At 36.4% G+C, this 22572-nt stretch overlaps 1 protein-coding gene across 10 annotated transcripts in view; it reads right to left on the bottom strand.

Annotated features, from left to right (window-relative positions):
• The window catches only part of LOC109052413 (rap guanine nucleotide exchange factor 6-like), an 80698-nt gene that overhangs the window by 43941 nt on the left and 14185 nt on the right, over nucleotides 1–22572 (bottom strand). For 8 of the 10 annotated variants that reach the window (XM_042711291.1, XM_042711299.1, XM_042711294.1 and 5 more), the window contains exons 5-6: nucleotides 18597–18666; nucleotides 11783–11905 (exon numbers count right to left, since the gene is read on the bottom strand). In XM_042711291.1, the coding sequence (XP_042567225.1) occupies nucleotides 11783–11905; nucleotides 18597–18666 (193 nt within the window). Of the gene's footprint in view, nucleotides 1–1078; nucleotides 2143–11782; nucleotides 11906–18596; nucleotides 18667–20926; nucleotides 21648–22572 lie in introns of those variants that run through there. The other 2 variants (XM_042711300.1, XM_042711301.1) reach the window with 2 other exon arrangements.

Below are 22572 nucleotides of genomic sequence, written 5' to 3'. Positions count from 1 at the left end.
GCGGGTCAATCAGGTCTGACAACACAAGGACAAGTGAATTATGAGAGAGCCTTCTTTTTAGACCTATTCTACCAAATGCATAAAGCACATACAGTAGTCTCCGTGTTTACAGTATTAGTGAATGATTAACAGCAGAGTGAAGCCTGTGAGCTTCATAATGAAGACAAACACCAGACAGACACACCTGTCACACTCCATTCACGTCCAGCTGTACTGCAGCAGCATCAGGACTAGAGCGGGTTCCTGTCATGAATCATCACTGAAGCGACTGCTTGTGTCCAGCAACCTCAGATCAGACACGTGTTGGTAAAGTCTGGACATGACTGCATGTTGAAACAGAGTTTCGTGAAGAGAGGGGAAACCCAGAGCTACTGCTGCTATTTATTCTCTCTCCGGCACAGAGGAAGAAAAGGTTCCTCTATAAACCCATCAGAGCACAAACGCATCTGACTTCGCATGTTATTCTTCATAATCATTCACTATTAAGCAATAACTCAGACTCTGACTACTGTGTGACACGCCCACTTTTCAGTATCCAATCAAATACTGTGTTTCTCTTGTTGAATGTGTGCTTTGAGTAACATTCGGGTAGTTCACAGTTCAGAGTCATTGGCAGCTTGACTTCCTGATGAGTGAAACGCGGCGACTTTGCGATGCTTTCAGAAAATTGTTTTGTTTGTTTGAGCGGCCCAATCACACGAGTTTGGGGGCGGGACTATCTGTCTGACTGAACAATGACAGAAGGGGAGTGCTTGGGAAACACTCGGAAATGGCACACTTACAGACAAAAGCGTTCATGTACAGTAAGAACACCTGACTGATGCTCAGAACGCGTGAAACTGTGCCATGAGCTCCATACATCTGACTACTGATATTCACTGCATGCAGGATATTCTGTGAAACAGGATGCGATCGAGCAGTCATCGATTCATGAGAATCAGGAAAATAATCTTTCAAGAAAGAATGAATGAATCTGTCAGCAGATGCATGAAGAAAGAAAAGAAAAACGCATGCCAATCCACAGCAAAGCACAAACACACATGCAATCGACACACACCACAATTATGACATCACTTACTTTGGAGGACCACGGCTGCAAGCAGTTGGCATAGCAACGGACGAGGAAAGCCATTTCTTAATAAGAGAGGGAAACTTTCCAGCGAACGAGAAAAGCAAAAGTTCCTCTGGGAATCCAAATGACTAAACACTCGACCTGGCCGTGATGTCAAAGAACGAGTGAATCACGCAGTATCCGTGTCATCAGGGATCACCAGAAACGAGCCTCGCAGGATCTATTCTGCGCACACTTACAGAACCCCGTCCAGATCCATCAGCACTCCACAAACTTCCTCTTCACACGAGCACAACTCCAGGAGTCGGAAAACTCTACGCGCGCTTCTGTCCGCATCTGCACCAGAGACTGAGTCCAATGCAGACGCTTTCTGGGGAGAACGGCAGAATCCGGCTCTGGGGCTCGTCCCGCTGCTTCATCCAGCTTCCAAGCGCACATCCCTGGCTGGAGACTCTCCCTTGAGACACATACATCGATTGGACGCTCTGCCACTGAAGACGGAGCGTCTAGGAGTGAGAGGGACGGAGAGAAGCCCGGCAGAAAAGCATGACATCACCTGTGCTGGGAGGGGGTGGGGGGGACTGCATTAGAGCGATTGGCTGCGCGGAGGAGTGGAGAGGAAACACGAGCGTCTTTATTGATCAGAAAACAGCCAGCGTCTTCTGTAAACTCCACTGTGCACACACACAGTTCATAAATGACAATAACAGGGAGCATAAATCACAGCCGATTGGTGACGGATGGTGAAATCCGCTCATTATGCTAATCTATTCCTTTTGCATGCACGCCTTGATCTGTTGCGCTCTTTTGTGCGCATGTGACAAAGGCGCATTTCTGCAGTGGCATGAAGAAAAGAGATCGTATAATCATGTCCGGCTGGGAACACAATGGAAAACTGCACTGAAAAACGCTGCATTAAAAACGCTGCATGCCATTTTTGCAGCAGCTGCGTGAACACACTGAAGCTCTTGCTTCTTCTCTGAAGACGTAATGCGAAGCGTGTCTGAGTCCCATGCCTGCTCGCCACAGAAGCTCAAGCATGACATCATCTCTTTCAGAGGCAGCCAATGGGAGCGCAGCACATAGAGCTTCCCGAGGAGTGAGCGAGGCGCTTCTCATCCCTCAGTTTGGTGCGCTTCAGGCGCAGATCAGAATCAGAGACGCAGCACACACGGCAAAGACCCTAACACAGCTTTTCTGCAGGGTTTCATCGCTGTATCCTGATCTCATATCTCAATCTGGAACAGTGAGCGTACACAGCAATGGCATGAAATGCAGTGGTGGTGCAGTTCACTTTAAATCTGTTTGCAAACACGAACACAACACACCATGGGTTTATTTCTTTTTTCCACATCTATGTAATAGTACTTGTTTTCAGTTGCAACAGATACAGATATTTCTCCAGATTAGGCATGAAGAGCATATTTATTTATTTTAAGAAAAATTTAAATAAAGGGGAAAAAAACAAAAGACCACTACCTGCTAATACAAGCAATAATATAAAATTCATGTGGTTTCAAGTTCCTCAAAACAACAGTATTTATGTGAAAACTATATAGAGTCAACTATTAGTGAGCCATTCATGTGGATGATTATAAAAAAAAAATATATATATATATATATATGTCATGTGACAAAACTTGGTACTTATGTAACGTGTAGTAAAATTTGTGATTAACTTCCACAATAAAAAAAGTAATCAAAACATCTCGACCAGCCTGACACAGTAATACTGACTCGACCAATGAGGTGGGATTGAGGCGGGGCTATCGTTTGTCTGACCAATGGCAACGAGGGAGGTGTCAGGGGAAAAATACACACTGCACCAATCATATTTGAAATATTACTTAAAAAAAAAATATTTATTTTAAATATTAAATTCTTTTCTCTGCGATGCTTGTTTATGAAGCCCTAATACAATTCATAATGTGTAACTGACAATGAAATCATTTATATGACCATTAATCCGCCAAAAGAAATAATTGTGACAAGCTTAAAGGGACAGTTCACCCAAAAATGAGAATTCTGACTGTTTACTAACATTCTTCAAAATATCTTCTTTTGTGTTCAGCAGAAGAAAGAAACAGGTTTGCAACAACTTGAAGGTGAGTAAATGATGACAGAATTATCATTTTTGGGTGAACTGTCCCTTTAAGTCGACCCACTGCAAACCTGCTTTAGCTAAGTTTGTTAAGCACATGAAAAGACGTGCGGTGCAGCTGTAGAGAGTGTAAACAGACGACAGACAGGATGCACTTCCTGTCTGAGAGTGTGTGTTAGGGTGAGTGTCATGGCTGCTGGTTCAGAAGCCTCGACTCGTGTTCACGGAGCATTAAGACACACAGTCTCGCAACTGATTAATGCGTCTGTGGTACTAACTAATGAGAGCACACTGAGAGAAGGGTCTGTACGCGTCTGTGTGCCCACGGCTCTCACTGTCTCTGCGGCTTTCAGAAGAGTGACAGTAACAAGCCGGTGGGACTCAAACCACCCGGACAATACCCCACCCGCAGGCTTGATATTCAGCAGTTTCATCATGCTAATCAAAATATGTGCTAGCAGCTCACTATAAAAAAAAAAAGGAAATCAAATGAAGTTAACCAATCGGTTTGTTAAATGTTTTACAATTCATTAAATGCTTCTGCAGTCAGTAAAATCACTAGAGCTTAGTCATTTGTAAGCACTGGTGAACCAAAATTTGTGCACATGAATTTTCTAATTATCCTCATTCTACTGTTATGAATTATGAATCTAAATTAAATTCTTTCAATGAATTGAAAATATTTTAAATGAGCGATCTAGGTTATACATTTTTGTATTTATTATTTAAATATAACTACACAAACATACATGTATATTTAAATATATATATATATATATATATATATATATATATATATATATATATATATATATATACAGAGGCGAGTTTTTCAGCCTGGTACATATGAGAACCTAGAGATTTGGTTTGGTCCTCACACTGCGGCACATGATGTGACCCATCAAATACAACTATAAAAAATAAATTAATAATAGTGATAATATTATTGCACTTTATTATTATTTTTTTTTTATAAAATAATAAGGTAAATAATAAAGTGTGATAATATTATTTTATTTTAAAATAAAAAGGGAGTATTAAATACAAATACAATTATTTTATTGCAAACTTAAAAATAAATGCTAATATTTGTATTAATATTATTTTAATGTGAACCTTAATTATTCTTTTGATTTTTCATTTTCAAACTTAAAATCAGCAAGCTTTTATTTTGGCGGGTTGGAAGTAAGTATATGCGCTTCCGGGTTTAGCGCCGATTGTAGAGCATCAGTGAATGAAACGTCACAGTTTTGCATTGTTCTTTGAAAACGTTAGCCTAGATTTATGCTTTCAGTTTAAATAGAAATCTTATACAGTACAGTTTCTTGATCTAAAATGGTAATTGTGCATTATCAGCTGTCAACCATGTTGGTATGCAAAAGCACGCTCTGAACTATTTTACACAGCGCATTTCTTATTTTGGTGGCGCATGCAGACCTGCGGTCCACTTATGTGCACCCCTGTATATATATATTTTTTTTTTACATATATAATGTATATTATATATAAATATTAATATTTAATATATAAACAAAACATTTTTCTTAAATATATTCATGCATATGAGTGTATTTACATATAAATAATAAACATACACAGTACACACACATATATTATGTAAACAAAAACTTTTATTTTGGATGTGATTACTAGCGATTAATCGTTTGACAGCACTAACGAATAAATAAACTGAAGAAATAACTAGTTCTATTGGACACTGCTAGACTGGGAAACCAGCACATGAGTTGTGTGGACTACTGACATGATGATTTTGTGTAAACAGTCCAGACTCCATTCACGGTAACAAGCTTCTCCTTTTGTGTTACAGGGAAAATGACCATTATTTTTGCACAATCTACTTAGTGTCCAGTACTAGGGAGTTACCGTCTCTAGGGTTCACGCTTCACTATTCTTCCAGCTCTTCACTCACACACACACTTCCTGTAGAGTGAGCTCAGATCTGAAGCAGAGTGAAAACCATCCATCATGAGAGATCTCTTCTGCTATAAGTGGATGAAAATATGAGGCGGCCCATGAGGCCGAGCTGGATGATGTCATCCTCTAAATTTAGACCTCCAGCACAAACAGCAGCCACAGAGATGCTCCCGCACACACGTCCACGTGAAGCTTCCTGCAGCTCTCATGCAGCACACTCGTGCGTTGGGTAAAACAAGCGCATGTTTCCAAGCTACAATACTGATTCTCAAGCACAGCCACGGAACACAAGACATGCACTGCTTGACAGTTTAAGGTCGCTCTGACTTCATTACGCAGAAGGAAAGCCGCAGGCCGCCTCTGATACAAGGATATTAAAACGTGCTTGTTCTGTTTCCACCGGCAGATCAGAGTGTTTGTGGAATCTCTCATGAACATGAACACTGCAGCTGAAAATACAGACTGATGCATCAACAAGCATTTTAGAATTGCACTGAGATTCCATAAACTGGAGCGCTAAAATATTTGAGTGGAAGATGCCTTCTAAATGTGAGCAGAAACTGGTTCAAAGTGCTCTCTTGGTTATTAGCATACTGAAAAAGTGTTTCATGTGCATGTGCAGTGAGGCTGTTCAGTGCATGTAGTTCATGAGGAAAGAAACTTGCCACAATTAATGATCATTTATCTGATCAAAAATACAGGAAAAAAAATCTAATATTTTGAAATATTATTGCAATTTAAAATAATGGTTTTAGATTTTAATATACTTTAAAATATAATTTATTCCTGTGATGCAAAGCTGTATTTTCAGCATCATTACTGGAGTCTTCAGTGTCACATGATCCTTCAGAAATCATTCTAATATGCTGATTTATTATTAATGTTGGAAACATCTTTGCTACTTAATATTTTTTTGGAACCTGTGATGCTTTTTCAGGATTCTTTGATGAATGAAGTTGAAAAGAACAACATTTATCCAAAATAGAAGTGTTTTTTTTAACAATATAAGTCTTTATTATCATTTTCATCAATTTAACACATCCTTGCTAAATAAAAATAAAATAAAATAAAAAATTACTGACCCCAAACCTTTAAATGGTAGTGTAGATTTATATTTTAAATAAATATAATAATTTTTTTCTGTCCTGAGAAAGTATCACAGGATTTAAAATGTATTTAAAAAAATAAAATAAAAAAATACTAAGCAGCACAACTACTTCCAACATTGATAATAAATTAGAATATTAGAATGATTTCTGAAGAATCATGTGACACTGAGGACTGGAGTAATGATGCTGAAAATACAGCTTTGCATGAGAAGAATAAATTACAATTTAAAATATATTACCATTGAAAACTCTTATTTTAATTTGCAATAATATTTCACAATATTGCTGTTTTTTTCTGTTTTTTTAATCAAATAAATGCAGCCTTGATAAGCATAAGAAACGTCTTTAAAAATACATTACAAATCTTGATCCTAAACCTTTGAACAGCAGTGTCAGTAATTTCATAATGCTCTGTAAATGATGCTCTTATATGGAAAATGTTATCAAAACACGTATAATAGCGAGTGGGTGTTGATATTGTTTCCTATACAGTGACGTAAGCCAATCATGAGAGTGTTGCATTTTTTTTCTTTACAGTAGCAGGTTGGCATGGCAACTAATTTATTTTTTTTTATGGAGGAGGGAGGGGGGGGGGTTTCATAGCGGCTGTGTCCGGACACCAGTATCTATCTATTCTGCTGTTTGGCTATTTTCTGTTATTTCCATTAATGCATCACATCTCAAAAGCACCTCTCGAGACCCTCACGTTCTGCACTGCGCTTTTTTAAAACCATTCTTGAGTGCTGCGTCTGCTGTTTTTAGACACAAAGATCTGTTCTGTGTAAACGGCCCTTTAGAGAGGAAGTAAAGTCATGATGACACCATAACGCTGGTGGTCAAGGATGCTGGACAGAGGGTTACAGGAGCTCTCTACGATGACCTGTACAAGGCCCCAGAATCCCTAGCGACGATGAGCACGAGCATTAGTCATACAAATGATGCCAGTTCAGCACCCGCTGCTGTCAGTGTAAAGCTTAAGCCATTTTAACAGCAAACACCTCATCAGATACAGACTGTGTTTACACTGGCACAGACTCACTTCTGACACAGTCTGGATATTACAGCACACGTGGAAACACAAAGATACAATTCTGAGCCACTCCCAGGTGTTTAAATTCAGATACATATCCAATATCCGGACATCTGACCTGTGTCTGAACACACACACACTGCCATTCAAAAGTTAGATTAATGTTTTTTAAAGAAGTCTCTTCTGCTCATTAAGGCTGCATTTATTTGATCAAAAATACAGAAAAAATATGTAATATTGTGAAATTATTATTGCAATTTAAAATAACAATTTTCTATTTTAATATACTGTAAAATGTAATTTATTCCTGTGATGAAAGCTGCATTTTCAGCATCATTACTCCAGTCTTCAAAGTCACATGATCTTCAGAAATCATTATATTATGCTGATTTATTATCAATGTTGTTTTTTTTTGTTGTTTTTTTGAACCTGTGATACTTTTTTCAGGATTCTTTGATGAATAATAAGTAAAAAAAGAACGATATTTTTTCCAAATAGAAATGTTTTCTAACAATATGTCTTTTTTTTAATCAATTTAACACATACTTGCTGAATAAAATAAAATAAAATAAAAATTGTTGACCCAAACCTTAAATGGTAGTGTAGATTTTATTTTAAATAAATATATATAATTTTTTTCTGTCCTGAGAAAGTATCATAGGGCACGAGAGGATTTTAAAAATGTATTTAGAAAAACATAAAAATAAAAAAATACTAAGCAGCACAACTACTTCCAACATTGATAATAAATTAGAATATTAGATTGATTTCTGAAGAATCATGTGACACTGAGGACTGGAGTAATGATGCTGAAAATACAGCTTTGCATGAGAAGAATAAATTACAATTTAAAATATATTACCATTGAAAACTCTTATTTTAATTTGCAATAATATTTCACAATATTACTGTTTTTTCAGTTTTTAATCAAATAAATGCAGCCTTGATAAGCATAAGAAACGTCTTTAAAAAAAACATTAAAAATCTTGATCCTAAACCTTTGAACAGCAGTGTCAGTAATTTTCATAATGCTCTGTAAATGATGCTCTTATATGGAAAATGTTATCAAAACACGTATAATAGCGAGTGGGTGTTGATATTGTTTCCTATACAGTGACGTAAGCCAATCATGAGAGTGTTGCATTTTTTTTCTTTACAGTAGCAGGTTGGCATGGCAACTAATTTATTTTTATGGCAACAGGAGGGAGGAGGCAGTCATAGCGGCTGTGTCCGGACACCAGTATCTATCTATTCTGCTGTTTAGCTATTTTCTGTTATTTCCATTAATGCATCACATCTCAAAAGCACCTCTCGAGACCCTCACGTTCTGCACTGCGCTTTTTTTAAAACCCATTCTTGAGTGCTGCGTCTGCTGTTTTTAGACACAAAGATCTGTTCTGTTGTAAACGGCCCTTTAGAGAGGAAGTAAAGTCATGATGACACCATAACGCTGGTGGTCAAGGATGTGGACAGAGGGTTACAGGAGCTCTCTACGATGACCTGTACAAGGCCCCAGAATCCCTAGCGACGATGAGCACGAGCATTAGTCATACAAATGATGCAGTTCAGCACCCGCTGCTGTCAGTGTAAAGCTTAAGCCCATTTTAACAGCAAACACCTCATCAGATACAGACTGTGTTTACACTGGCACAGACTCACTTCTGACACAGTCTGGATATTAACAGCACACGTGGAAACACAAAGATACAATTCTGAGCCACTCCCAGGTGTTTAAATTCAGATACATATCCAAAATATCCGGACATCTGACCTGTGTCTGAACACACACACTGCCATTCAAAAGTTAGATTCTTAATGTTTTTTAAAGAAGTCTCTTCTGCTCATTAAGGCTGCATTTATTTGATCAAAAATACAGAAAAAATATGTAATATTGTGAAATATTATTGCAATTTAAAATAACAATTTTCTATTTTAATATAATGTAAAATGTAATTTATTCCTGTGATGAAAGCTGCATTTTCAGCATCATTACTCCAGTCTTCAAAGTCACATGATCTTCAGAAATCATTATATTATGCTGATTTATTATCAATGTTGTTAGTTTTTTTTTTTGTTTTGTTTTTTTTTTAACCTGTGATACTTTTTTCAGGATTCTTTGATGAATAAAAAGTAAAAAAAGAACGATATTTTTTCCAAATAGAAATGTTTTCTAACAATATGTCTTTTTTTTAATCAATTTAACACATACTTGCTGAATAAAAGTATTAATTTCTTTCAAAAAAAAAAAAAATGTTTAGAGCCAAACTTTTGAATGGTAGTGTAGATTGTAACGGAAGATTTCTTTAGACATAATGAACAGGTTTCCCAGCATGCAACTGGTGTTTACACTTTTCAGGAAGTCTTACTCTGTCTCTGCAGACTTTGAGCTTGTAACTTCAGGAAACACCTTGAGCTCTTCATGAGAAATGGAGTAAGAGACGGTAGAGAAACGCATCAGCAGTACGTCAACATGAACTTCTGATTGCAGAAGTCTGGTGAATCTTCGAGGCTTGACTGTCAGTCGATTGCCCAGACGTCGTGCAGACTGACAGGAAACACAACACCACAAACCTGCTTTCTGCTCTTGTTTTCGTCCCATGTTTCCTTCACACTGCTGATCACTTGACATAACGACTGAGCCTTTAATAACACACACAACCATGTCCTATCTGTTCATTTACTCAAAAATACATTCAAAACATGCAGCTCATACATTCAATGGATTGAATATAACTCTTCTGTGATGAATGTGATTTAAAAAAAAAAAAAAAAAAGTTTATAATGTTAGTTATCATAAAGGAGACATCAGCAGATGCTCATGAACATGTGTCGAGGTCAGCAAGTCTTCTGGTGCAGCTCTCCAAAAATTGACTGACTTTTATGAATTAAGAATTTATGATAATTGTAAAAAAAAATTAAAAATAATAATGATTAAGATGTGCACAAACATGCATTCAATGTGATTTTTTTTCTCTACATTACATATTTAGAGTAATTACATTATATATATAGATATATATATATATATATATATATATATATATATATATATATATTTAAATGAACATAAGAATTTGGCAAGTGGTATTTAACTATATTTTTTATCCAATTATACATTTTATTATTTATTTATTTTCAATGCGTGTGTGTACATATATATTTACATGCGTGTGAATGTGTATGTATAATAAAAATTTTACTGTTACTACTATTTTAATTCAATTTGATCTTTTATTTTATTTATTTAATAATTGATTTATTATTTTTAATGATAGTAACTTAATTTCTTCTGTTCTGGGTTTCTTGGTAAGAGACTGAAATTGTAAAAAGCACATCTCTGTACAATTAATTAAATTTGTTTATGAAAGCAAAAATAATAACGTGTTTTAAACCCCCACCCCCCCCCCCCCTTGTTTCTCATTTTTATTTATCTTCTTCTTTAAATGTATAATATGGCTGGCACAGAAGACATGGGAGATGTGTATCTAAGTGTAGGAAATTTAAGGAATGAAACAAAACAGCAAACACAAACACAGAGAGCAGGAGGGACAGGAGCATGACACGAAACATATCATCAAACAACTGACTATATACTGTACCCAGAGCTGAACCAATGAACTAATGAGTAACCAGGGAGTGGGTGTGGCCCAACGATGGCAACAAACAAGAAAACAGAGCAGCAGGGAAACATAAGGTGAACAAAGCAACAATGAAGACACAGAACTACACAACAAGAGTCCATAACCACAGACACAGGAGAAACAGATAGGGATCCTTACTGGTCCCGTTTAACTTACTGATGCAAATAAAACAACCGAGCTCCGAGAGGAGCATTTTCAAGAAATAAACCTCATCAGTCACTTTCTAACAACGTTTAGAAGACAAACCAATGCGCTAGAGGACATGAAGACCACGTCAAGCATTCAAAGAACCACCGCAGCAGACCGTGAGAGTTCAGCACTGCTCCTACTGTATCATTACCCAGAAAACCTTAATCACAAACATGTGAGATATTACGATTCACTTGAGACAGCAGTCACAAGCCATGCTTAACCCTGTGGAGCCAGAAAAATCAAACATGATCATTTACAGGCCTGACTTGCATATCAAATATAACTTTACAGGTTCAGTATTCTTCTTAGGATGTGATGTGTGTTTATGACACCGAGCAGCCGAAGCATGAAGCACATCCACAGAAGGAACAGAGGCTGAGCGCTTACCTGCTACAGGGCATCAGTACAGAAAGAAGAAGAACACATTCAAGATGACGGTCTCTCACTATCTGCACGGGAAACTACACAGCCTCCGCTAACAAACTACCAGCAGCAGATAACAGCCGAATCCTTGTGTGTCCAACAGATTACTGAGAAGTCTAACTGACAGCTACTGATGCTATCAGGAGAAGAAACTCCCTTCTTGACTTCACTCACCCAATACAGACATTTCTCAGATCTGAGCACCGAGGTTGACTTTTAAAATCATAATATTTCCCTTGAACTACTCTAACACTCTGACTGGAGATCGCGGCGTCTTACCGTGGCCGAGGCGTCATGGGTGTCTACGATCAGGTGCCGCTCTCCTCCGGCGTTCACCTTATGGACGCAGCGGCGCGAGTGTCCCTGTAGAGCCGCGTCGTCGCTCTCGCTGGCGTTCTCCACCTGTAAAGAGCCAGAGTCAGAGACGTCAGCATCCTGGTTGAACATCCAGTTCTTCCAGAACACTGAGAGCCTGTGGAAGCGCAGGAGACTCATGTGGACGGCGTTCACATGCTATAGGGGACGAAAGAAAGCGGGTTTGTTGAGAGACCGAGTCGGCTAGCGTCGCTCAGCAGAGCTGCAGTCGGGTCACAGCTTCCTGTAGGAAGCCGTAAATACACAAATATCCTCTGCGAGCAGAAACAGCACGTCTCTAGCGAGCCCTTTGTACAGCGTGCTGTGTGTTTGAAACTGTAAATAGCCAGAGTTCAACTTCGTATACTCTAGTAGTGCGTGTGAAAACATGTTTCAAGTGAATCTGTATGCAGTCTGTAACGTATCATATCATGAGCTGTGTGTTGTTTTTAAGATTTAGTTTATGAAGGTACTTTTGCAAGACCTTTTTAAGATCAGTAGGTCAATATGGTCTCTAAATGTCAATGTCTAGAGAGGCACTTCAAAGTTTGAAAATGCAACTCCTACAGATTGAGATTTTCACTACATTTTGACAAACAAATATAACTATTATGAAAATAGCGTTCATGGAAATAACTGTATCTGATACAGTAAATACAAAAAGTGCTGTTCTTCCTGTTTGCTATTGCTAATCTCCAAAAGACTTTTAAATCAATATATAATTACTTAAGAAGCAAAAGGACAAAAGTCATCTTTCTGAGAAACTGATTAAAGTGAGGTTGGTTTAGGATTAAAACAAGAACAAATTTCTGCCAATGCGCTCAGAGAAATCAATTACACACATTACACACTGACAGATAATTGTTCATGTTTTAAGCATAAACTCACTTTATTTTGTTCAGTTTCTCAGAAAACAAGACTTCATATGTGACCAAAATGAGTCGCAATGAGCACATTTTCAAAAATGAGTTCTTTTTATTTTCACAAACCTTCAGATTGATGTATGGTTTGTTGGAATGGAACAAAAAATGACTGACTGGATGATTGTAGTTTAAAATATGTCTAAAAAAATACCCGAACTCCCCCCTCAAATGAACAAAAATCCCCCCATAAGAGCCACCTAAAGCAGGAATTCCCCCCATTTTCCAAAACAAAATCCAGGCCCTGTTAATAATAATCACTATATTATTAATCACAAATGACCTGTTTTTTATTTGATCTTTGTTATTAAAAATGAGAACAAAGATGCGAATAAACAGAAGAACAAATATAATTATAAGAAATAAACAAATTGAATAGTGCATTACTTTTTCATCTTTCATCTAAAAAGCATTCATGAAAAGCAAATCAAAGCAAGTAAAATCACTTTAGTGTGTTCATTACAATTAAACTGATTATTAAAACTACAAAAGCAGCTCAATCAAGAGCAGCGAGTGATTCCTTCTTTTCTTTTATTGTTAGATTAGCATTACTGAGACAGACGGCCTATATATTAAGAACTGTAATGCACGGTCCTAATATAATGATACACATCAGATGATTTTCCCCAACAGTTCCCCAAACGTTCACTTAAGACGTAACACATTATGTTTGCATGAATACTCACCAAAGACAGATGTTTTGTAATACTGTAATGTGTATATAGGTGTTTGAGAGACGCGTGTTCATGCGCACGCTTCGGATGTGTCAGTCAGCGTGATTGTTTTGTTTACATCAGCATGGGTTTGAACATCACATTTCACTGGTTCAGACTCATGCCATTTGCTGTGAATATTCACAAAGCTGAAATGCTGCACTTTACAACTCTACCGAACTTGTGCTAAGGTCGTCAAGAAGCGAGCAGAGATCATTTTAGATGCACTGTAAAAAAAAAAAAAATCTGTGACATTTACGGTAAAATACCAGCAGCTGTGGTTGCCAGAACTTCACCGTGAAAAATATGGTAGCAACATTTTAGGTTTTACAGACTTATCTTAAATTCACAATAATATACCGTATTTCATTAACTGATGTAATCGAGCTGAGGAGGGCAATACTTATATAAAGAAGGTGCACAGTCTCATTCACAAACACTAATCCCCATCATGGTGACACACATGATACTGAAATAATGCAATAAACATACATTTAACAACATTAGATGTAAGATTAAACCCTAATGTACACAACAGATAAGAAAAAACTATATCTTTGTCTGTCATGCAGGGAATTCTTGGAGAGTTAATTTACGGTTTGTCACTGTAAATTATGCAACTAATTTTTCTTTTTCAATTCCAAAAACCATATTTTTAACAGTATTTTTTTACTGTTTAGTTAATTTGTATTTAATTTTATTTATTGAATGTATTTTGTATAATTATTTTTTTTAAGTTGCTGTGGCATTTTTACAGTCTTTTACTGTTAAAATCACAATTATTTTTTAAAGTGTGTTTAATTACTATTTGGAGCAATGAAACCGCTAGACGAGGGCCTAATGAACTCATTTATTTGAAAACCTCAAATTCAACCAAATTTTTTTTCACTTTTTTTGCTCTAATTAAGCCTGTGCGCATTCCCACTCATTTTGCCAGTACGGGTTACATATTTTAATTTTGCATCTCAAGTATCTTGATTTAAAGATGTTTATATATTTGTATTAGGAAACAGGATGAAAACACTGAGGAAGATAATTTTTTTGTGCACACAATATTTAAGGCCATGACTTTTATCATTTTAAGATGTTTTGCACTGATTTGAGACCTTTTTAAGACCTGTAAGAAAAAAACCCTGATTTTAACAGTAAAGACTGCAAAAAAATGCTACGGTAAAAAAATCGGTTAATGTTTTTCATTCAAATAACTTTTGTTTTTTTTTAAAAGTTGGTTTATTGTATTATTGTAGTGTTGTGAGCTACAGTGATGGTGTTTTGCATTTGTGTGATTGTGCTTCTTGTTAGTATACAGTATTATAAAGGCAAAAAAACTGAATTTATTCAGTATTTTGATATGTAAACACCACATTACAGTTAATGAAATATGCTTTTTTCTTATTTTTTTTCGTAAAATGTAAAATTTTGCTACTGTATTTTTTTTTTTACAGTAAAATTCTGGCAACCACGGCTGGTGTTGTTATTATCCTAAAATTGCACTGAATTCACTCAACCGTGCTTATGATATGACGAGAGGACAGAAAGCTTATTTATTTATTTAGTTAGGTTTGTTTTATTTGTGTTTTGTGTCTGTTCTGTTCATAGTGTAGTTTGAATGGAATTCAAGGCCTCATGGGTGCGGGACACATGGTGAAGTTCGGCAGAAACGTTAAGCTGTCTCCTAACATAACTTACTTAGGCCACACTCTACACCATCACATGCATCCTTCGTGAAGAAAGGCAGTCGTGCTGTTCCTCATTTCTAAGTCACTTGGGATAAAAGCATCTTTTAAATTAATAAATGGAAAAAGTAATACCAGAATGCATCGCAAGAAAATCCATGCTAGATGGTGGATGAGTCGAGAGAATGTTGATGTTTCTACTGAAACCTATTATTAAAAAATGGACATTTCCGGTCAATATGTGTGTGTGCTGAGGGCGTATATACTTGTTAAATTATTGCACCATTAGTCTTGTGCACTTCATGTGAGAAATGTAATCAGATCAGTCGCATATGAGTGTGGATGCTCTCTTAAACAGATGCTGCCTATGAAACTAGCAGACACGGAGGTGCATGGAGTGAAGAGACAGAGACAGAAACAGGTTGTCATGTCGAAGCAGAACGGTCATCCATCACGCCTTTAATGTGACACGCAGCTTTAAGCATCCAGTCGACAGACGACAGAAAAGGCGCATCTCAGTGTTCAACTCAGGACGAGTGTGTGAGAGAAAGATGGGAAAACTAGCTGCAAAAAAAATATGAAAAAAGCAGCAGCGGACGCAGACAGAGAGTGAAACGCTAAAAAAAAATAGGGGTGCAATGTTAGACATATTCTGACAGAAAAGTTTCAGTACAAGTCATGCACATGTGTACTGAACTAATGCAGTGCTGTTTTAAACACTGCACATGCAGTGCAGAAATTCAGAGTTTCTCGGATTGGCACAATATCATATATATATCGATATATGTGTGCTGCTGCAGGAAAAGTACACAATGGAAGTTGTCCTAAACATGAGACATGCTTTCAGGGTCAGAAATGATTGATTTTATTGATGATTCCTTCAATCTCAATACTATAGACTATAACCAATCAAACCAATCAACAAAAGCCATCTTTACACTGCAAAGATGGAATTTGTTCAATGCTACTCATGTACAGTATTATGATGTAAACAGCCTATAAATGAAAAAAAAAAAACAGGAAGTCAGGAACTGCCTTGTTTTATTAAACTTATATACTGCACTTGGATCCTCCTTCTTGTTTCCGTTACAATACTGAATCTGTGGGTGTGTTTTTGTTCATTTTTGCCACAAGACACCATTAATTTCTGATTCTGAAAGGTTTATATCAAGCACTTCAAAGTTTGTTCAGTTGTATTATTTGTTTTTGTTTAACTGACTGTTTATTTTATTGCTGACTGTCTACTTGTCTTTAATAATGTCGCCAGTCTATATCAGTTATTCTTGTTGTTTCTTGTTGTTTTTGCTTGTATTTTTGTTAAAAACCTAACAAAAAGTTCCTTGTGTAAGTGTTCTTTTGTATGTTGTTTTTTGTTTTTGTTGTTTTTGTTTTTTTGTATTCTTTTTTTATTGCTTTTTGGTTGTAATTGGTTTTGGTGGTTAAAATCAACCCGTCAGCGCAATCTTTTCTGGATATCTTTATTTCTTCACTCAATCGATTAAGGTCAGACAAAGTGAAAACATGAACACACCGGAGAGCTGAACACTTGCAGAGCTGGTGTGAACATATCCATTATAATGAAGAACACTCGAAGAACAAAAAAAAGAGTATTCACTATTCTAACTCTTTTTCAAATAAATAACTTTTACTTGTTTTCCCATTTATTCACGGACACATCTCCTCTCCCTCGTGTTGAGAGAAATAGTGAGTGCGTTTCAGAGGCACTTCCTTCAGCCTAAGGGCTTAATAATTTAACTTTTGGTGTGAAAGGGCCTTTACAGTTACCAAAAATATAACGTTTGGGCTTTTTGTTATTAAAAATAAATAAGCAAGCCCAGCTCAGGTGACAGAAGGTAAGACAAAAGTAATGTAATTACGTAACGTAAATGCATTACTTTCTATAAAAAGTAACTGAGAAATGCAATTAGTTACTTTTTATGGAGTAACGTAATATTGCAATGCATTACTTTTAAAAGTAACTTTCCCCAACACTGATCAGCTGATGAGCTTCAACAGGTTCAGCCTGATAAAGTGCAGAATAATGCCGACACGTTTCCCATCTGGTCCTGTGGGATATATCTGTGATCTCTGGTAAACATGGACCTTCATCTACATCCTCAGCCAGAGTCAACAGATGCTTCACTTCAGGACAGCCAATGAGAGAGAAGATGAACCCTGAGCTTTCATTTTCAGAGTTCATGACCATCAGCTCATGTTAGATAAAGCTCATATAATGGCTCATTTCCTGCACGCTGGAGAACTACAGATTCGAGATGATATTATTACCCACACAAACTCTCCAGCGTTCACCAGCTCTTCCCTGTGACTGATTTTGTCACCTTACACCAGGGCTTTGTGAGATGCATACACTTCAGCATACTTTTAAAAAGTTGTATTGTTGCAGTTGTTGAAGGCATTGAATTTTTAGATTTTTATGATTATGTGATATAGTTTAAATATATATTAAATGCAAATTGCTGATCTTAAGAAAGCTTTTTTTAACCACTTAACCAGGAATGCATCTTTATATGTAGTTTTATAATAACGTTTATTGTCTACAAACATTTACAGTAAAGTAAAACATACTATAATATAATTTCTAATGGAACTTCTATGTCATGTGTTTAAATTAATGAAGTTGCAATTTAGTATGTTTAACACACTGCAGTTAAAATTACAGTCAAGTACATTACGCGTGCTTTAGTATGTCAACACATCATAATAATAAGTGTACTTCTTTAAAGTATAAAACAAAAGATTTTTAAAACGATTATTTAAAATGCACTTTAAAGTGATTTTTATTTGTCATTATTACAAAGTGTATTTTTTAAACACTTGGGGTCAGATCTACTAACAGCTTGTGCCAGTGCAAACCCTTTTTTGTCATTAAAAAACTACTGTAAGGATTTAATAAACACACAGAGTGAAACATTAGCAATGAAAAGACATGCAGCTTATTGCATAATTATTTGTAGGAATTCTCCTTTAGTAATAACGAGTCATAATCTTCCGACATCCAAGTGGTGGTGCTACTTTTTCAGATTTGTCATTGTTTGATATTATAACTGTAACGTTTCTCATCTTAACGTTTCACTACAGGCTAAAAAGACTGCCTCAACTAAAACAGTAATGTAAAACAATGACTGAACAGATTCTGACAACCAGTGTTGGGGAAGGTTACTTTTAAAAGTAATGCATTACAATAATGCATTGCAATATTTACTAGTTAAAAAAAGTAATCTGATTACGTAACTTGTAATGAGTTACCCCCAACACTGCTGACAATTACTAGCTGACATTAGTTGACATCTGCAGCCCTAGGTGAAAAGGGAAAGTGGTTTCAGAGTGTGAAGATCAGGCATGTGTGTTAAGAAAGCATGTTGTGAGTGGACGTCAGCAGACGCGTGGTGTGAGAGGATTTGGCACTCACCACAATCATCTCGGACGGCTCTAAAGTGATGCATTCACAGCCTCGTCTTCCTCCACGCTGCGTCCCGAAACTGCAGTGACGCAGAGAACCAAAGAGAGGGAATTAAAGCATGAACCTCTCTGGATAAATCACACAAACTGACACATTTAACACATTCATTCACTCCAGGAACACATGGTTTTCAGTATAACAGTCATTCAGTGATTGTAGTCAGACTTTAGAGTATTGGCACAAAGCCTGCTCATTCTGAACAAGAACCGTCCGATTAGACAGGAACACATCATGTTTTTTTTTTTTTTTTCTGGCCAAAATATATAAGCAAACGAACACCAAACTGTGTGCAGGAATGGACTCTCAGTTTGTGTTCTCAGATCACGGTGCAGAAGCGTCATTACTGTGTGAGCGAAGCCAGAGAGGGTCAGAGGTCAGGTCTGCTTTGACATGTCTTCACACTGGAGTGAGACTGAACCCTGCTGACAGAAGAAGGGAAGAGCTGCGAGCTCATGCGCTCCTCTCGGTGGACGAATACAAGTACTGCGGCTCCAGTGCCAGTGTCAGCGAATGCAAACTCTCCTGAAGCTCCACATCATGCTTTACTGCGGTTTACTAGCTCAGCCTTCACTAGGACTGGAGTTCATTACAAGCTCCACACATGAATTACTGTTGTTAAGCATACTTTACTAGCGCCCTATGATATCAGTTTTATTTAGTAAGTTAGTTAGTTAGGTTTTTTTTTAGGTTTTTTTTTGTTTTTATTTTTGTTTTTATTTTTTGTTTATTTTTTTTTGATGGTTAAATTGTCACACTTTATTTTAAGGTCCAGTTCTAATGATTAACTAACTGTAAACTACAACATTTGCCTCAATAAACTCCTAATTTGCTGCTTATTAATAGTTAACAAGGTAGTTGTTAGTTTAGTTACGGGGTAGAATTAAAAGATCTAAAATATGCTCATGAAGAATAAAGTATTAATATGTGCTTTATAAATACTAATAAACAGTTAATATGCTAGTAATATGCATGCTAATAAGCATCTAGTTAATAGTGATAACTAGTCTCTAAACTAAAGTGTTACCAATTAAATTTTAGGAATCAAAAAGCTAATTAATTGAAATAATGAATTTAAACAACAATTTATTAAAAGTTTTTAAAAAAGTATTAATGTTCTATTTTTCCCCTAATTCCGTTTTATTGTTCCACAATTCCATGTTTTCCATTTTTAATTTTCTAGATTATGTTTAAATGGTTTAATTAAATGTTAAATGTTTATGCCAAAAAGCATGTCTAATAAATTGAATCACTACAACTTTAAAAATGTTATAATTTGTAACAATTTTTACAATAATATGGCTCTATGAAAAATTTTATTTTTCAATTCAAATTTATCAAAAACTGTGGTCATCAAATAAAGCCATAAAACATTAACAATTTAAATCAGTATTAAAAAGTTTACTGTTTAAATTAAAACAAGAAAAAAGTGTGATATTCTTAAAATAATAATTTAGTGAACTGTAATATTAACTGTAATGATTATTATTATTATTATTATTATTAATTTATTCCAGTAAAATTAAACTTTTAATTTGGTGGGTTGTGGTGAAGATCTTTGAGTTTCAGTGTGTTTGACTCTCAGAGCAGCTCTGGAGATGTGTTCATATAACGAGACACAAACAAGCTCCACGTGCGTTTGAGTTTGAGTAGCAGACGAAACAATGACGAACAAGTGGTTGTTCAAACAGAGACACGCAGAACATGCAGACTTCAGATTTCAGAAGCACCCTTTTTGCAGTTTAATATTCAGAGACACAAGTCCACACTATTCAGTGACATTCTGTGTTATACGGTAAATTAGAAGTTTATGACTGGATTCTGTGATCCAAGACACATTTAATAAGTGATCAGATGCACACTGGACTAAAAAAAAGGTGAAAAATCCAACAGACACACACTGAAGGAGGGCAGAAGATCAGGAGGGATTCATTTACCACCAGACGGGAAGAAAACACCTTAGTAACACTGTGGCACAAATTTGTGCACAAAACAAAATTATGTTTTGGTATATCATCATTTCATATATAAAATAAGCCCCGAACACATTAACACAAAGCTGCCAGAGAGCTGAGCGTGCTCAACATCAGCAGAAGTGAGTCTGAGCTGAACTTTCTCTTCCTGACACCGAGGATGTTAAAACATGACAAAGCCGTGAGTCCATGACAACACAGAGTGCTGACACTGAACCCACAAACCACCACCAGCCAGCGACTGCAGTTAAAACTACACGACACGTGAGATCTGAGTTCAGAAGTCACAGAAAAACCGCTGTTACTCACAGTGAGATATGCTGACACAGACTGCGAGACGTACAGCTCACTCACACCTCCAACAGTCCTTTCAGAATGAATCAGGTGCTGCTACAGGAGCCCAGCGTCTTCAGATCAGAGTCGCTAATCCATGACGTGAGACAAACGGCTTCAACCAGAGAGCGAAAGCAATGCAGCCAAACCGGCTCGAAGCATCCGAATTATTTCCACTCAGATTCTTTTGTCCTGCAGAACAACGTCTTGTTTCTGAGAAATCATGATTTCCATGCCCTGAAACTTAAGAGGCATGAATTCTGAAATCCTGAAGGGAAACTTCCCGGTCTTCTTGCGAGAGTGTGTGTGTGTGTACAGGGTCTGGTCACAGGGTGAGGGCTGCTTCCCGTCTGTATGTGTTCATGACACACACAGCTGGAAAATTCTAGCGACACGAGTTCCGCATTCCTTACTGCCACTGCAGAGGTCAGGAAACACACAGGACAAACACACCCACACACACACTTCCCTTTATGTTTCAGGACAAAACACACCCACAATGAACACAAACACTCCAGCCATGAGGCTTCACAAATGTGAAAAACAAATCAAACAAACAAATCAATCACTTCAGTGCCTTCTCACTCTACTTGTAGAATTCAAAAACATTTTGATTGAATAATTGAAAGTGTTTCAGTGCTCATTTTGTGCAGTATTGATACTCTATTCTCTCTGACAGCAGTGAGTATTTTAATAAGTATATAGACTCGCTGCTTGTTCGCTGCATGTGCTGGGAGTTTCATACGCATTTGAGAACGCAGCTTGAGCCAGTTATGGTTTTTCACATTTATATAATTTATATAATCCAATATGCGTGAACAGATGATTGCAGATTTTTTTTGCGTTTTATTTGTTAAAATTTTTGTGGATATTCTTTTATTGCCTGCTAAAATAAAAGCTTGAGGGTTTAACTCTCTCAAATAAAGAAATTAAGACATAAATATTGTGATTTTATTAAAGTAAAATCATTTGTAGAGCAAAATGATTCATTTACTTATCATAAAACATTTGTTTTTATTTTACAGAGCAGTTGTTACAATATGTTTTTATTTTTAATAGTAGTTGTTATGTTTGTTTTTAACTTGCTAAGCTTGATATTTTGCAACTGTGACACAATGTGAAGAAAACATTTTTAAATAGTGATGCATCGAAATTAAAATTCCGGGCCGAAACAGAAACCAAAAATTCAGGATGCATTTTGCTGCAAACGGAAACCTAAAATAATTTCTATGTAATAATCAATTAATTATTCAAAAGTCAAACTCAAACTATTCAACAAAACAAAAACTGAGTTGTACAAACATTTAAATTGCACATATATTATGTCAATTTTTTAATAGTGATTACTTTTCTACTCTAATTTGTTGTTGAAATATATAAAAACATGAAATATAAACGGTGGCTGAAATAAAACCTTAAACAAGAGTTAGTCTACTAGTGTACAGCTGTAGTTGGCTGTGCCTTCTGAATGTAGTACTAGTTTTCTGGCGCTGGATTGAGTGAAGAGAAACGAGAGGCATGCTGAGGAAGTGAAGCTCCTGCCGTCTGAGCCTCATCATTGGCTGACACACATTACGCCTGTGACATCATCATTTCACCATGCAGTCAGACACGCTTCATTG

This window comes from Cyprinus carpio, chromosome A21, assembly GCF_018340385.1.
Source record: "Cyprinus carpio isolate SPL01 chromosome A21, ASM1834038v1, whole genome shotgun sequence".
Lineage (NCBI taxonomy): Eukaryota > Metazoa > Chordata > Actinopteri > Cypriniformes > Cyprinidae > Cyprinus > Cyprinus carpio.
Note: the sequence above shows the minus strand (reverse complement) of the source record. Positions and strands in the feature narration are given on the sequence as shown.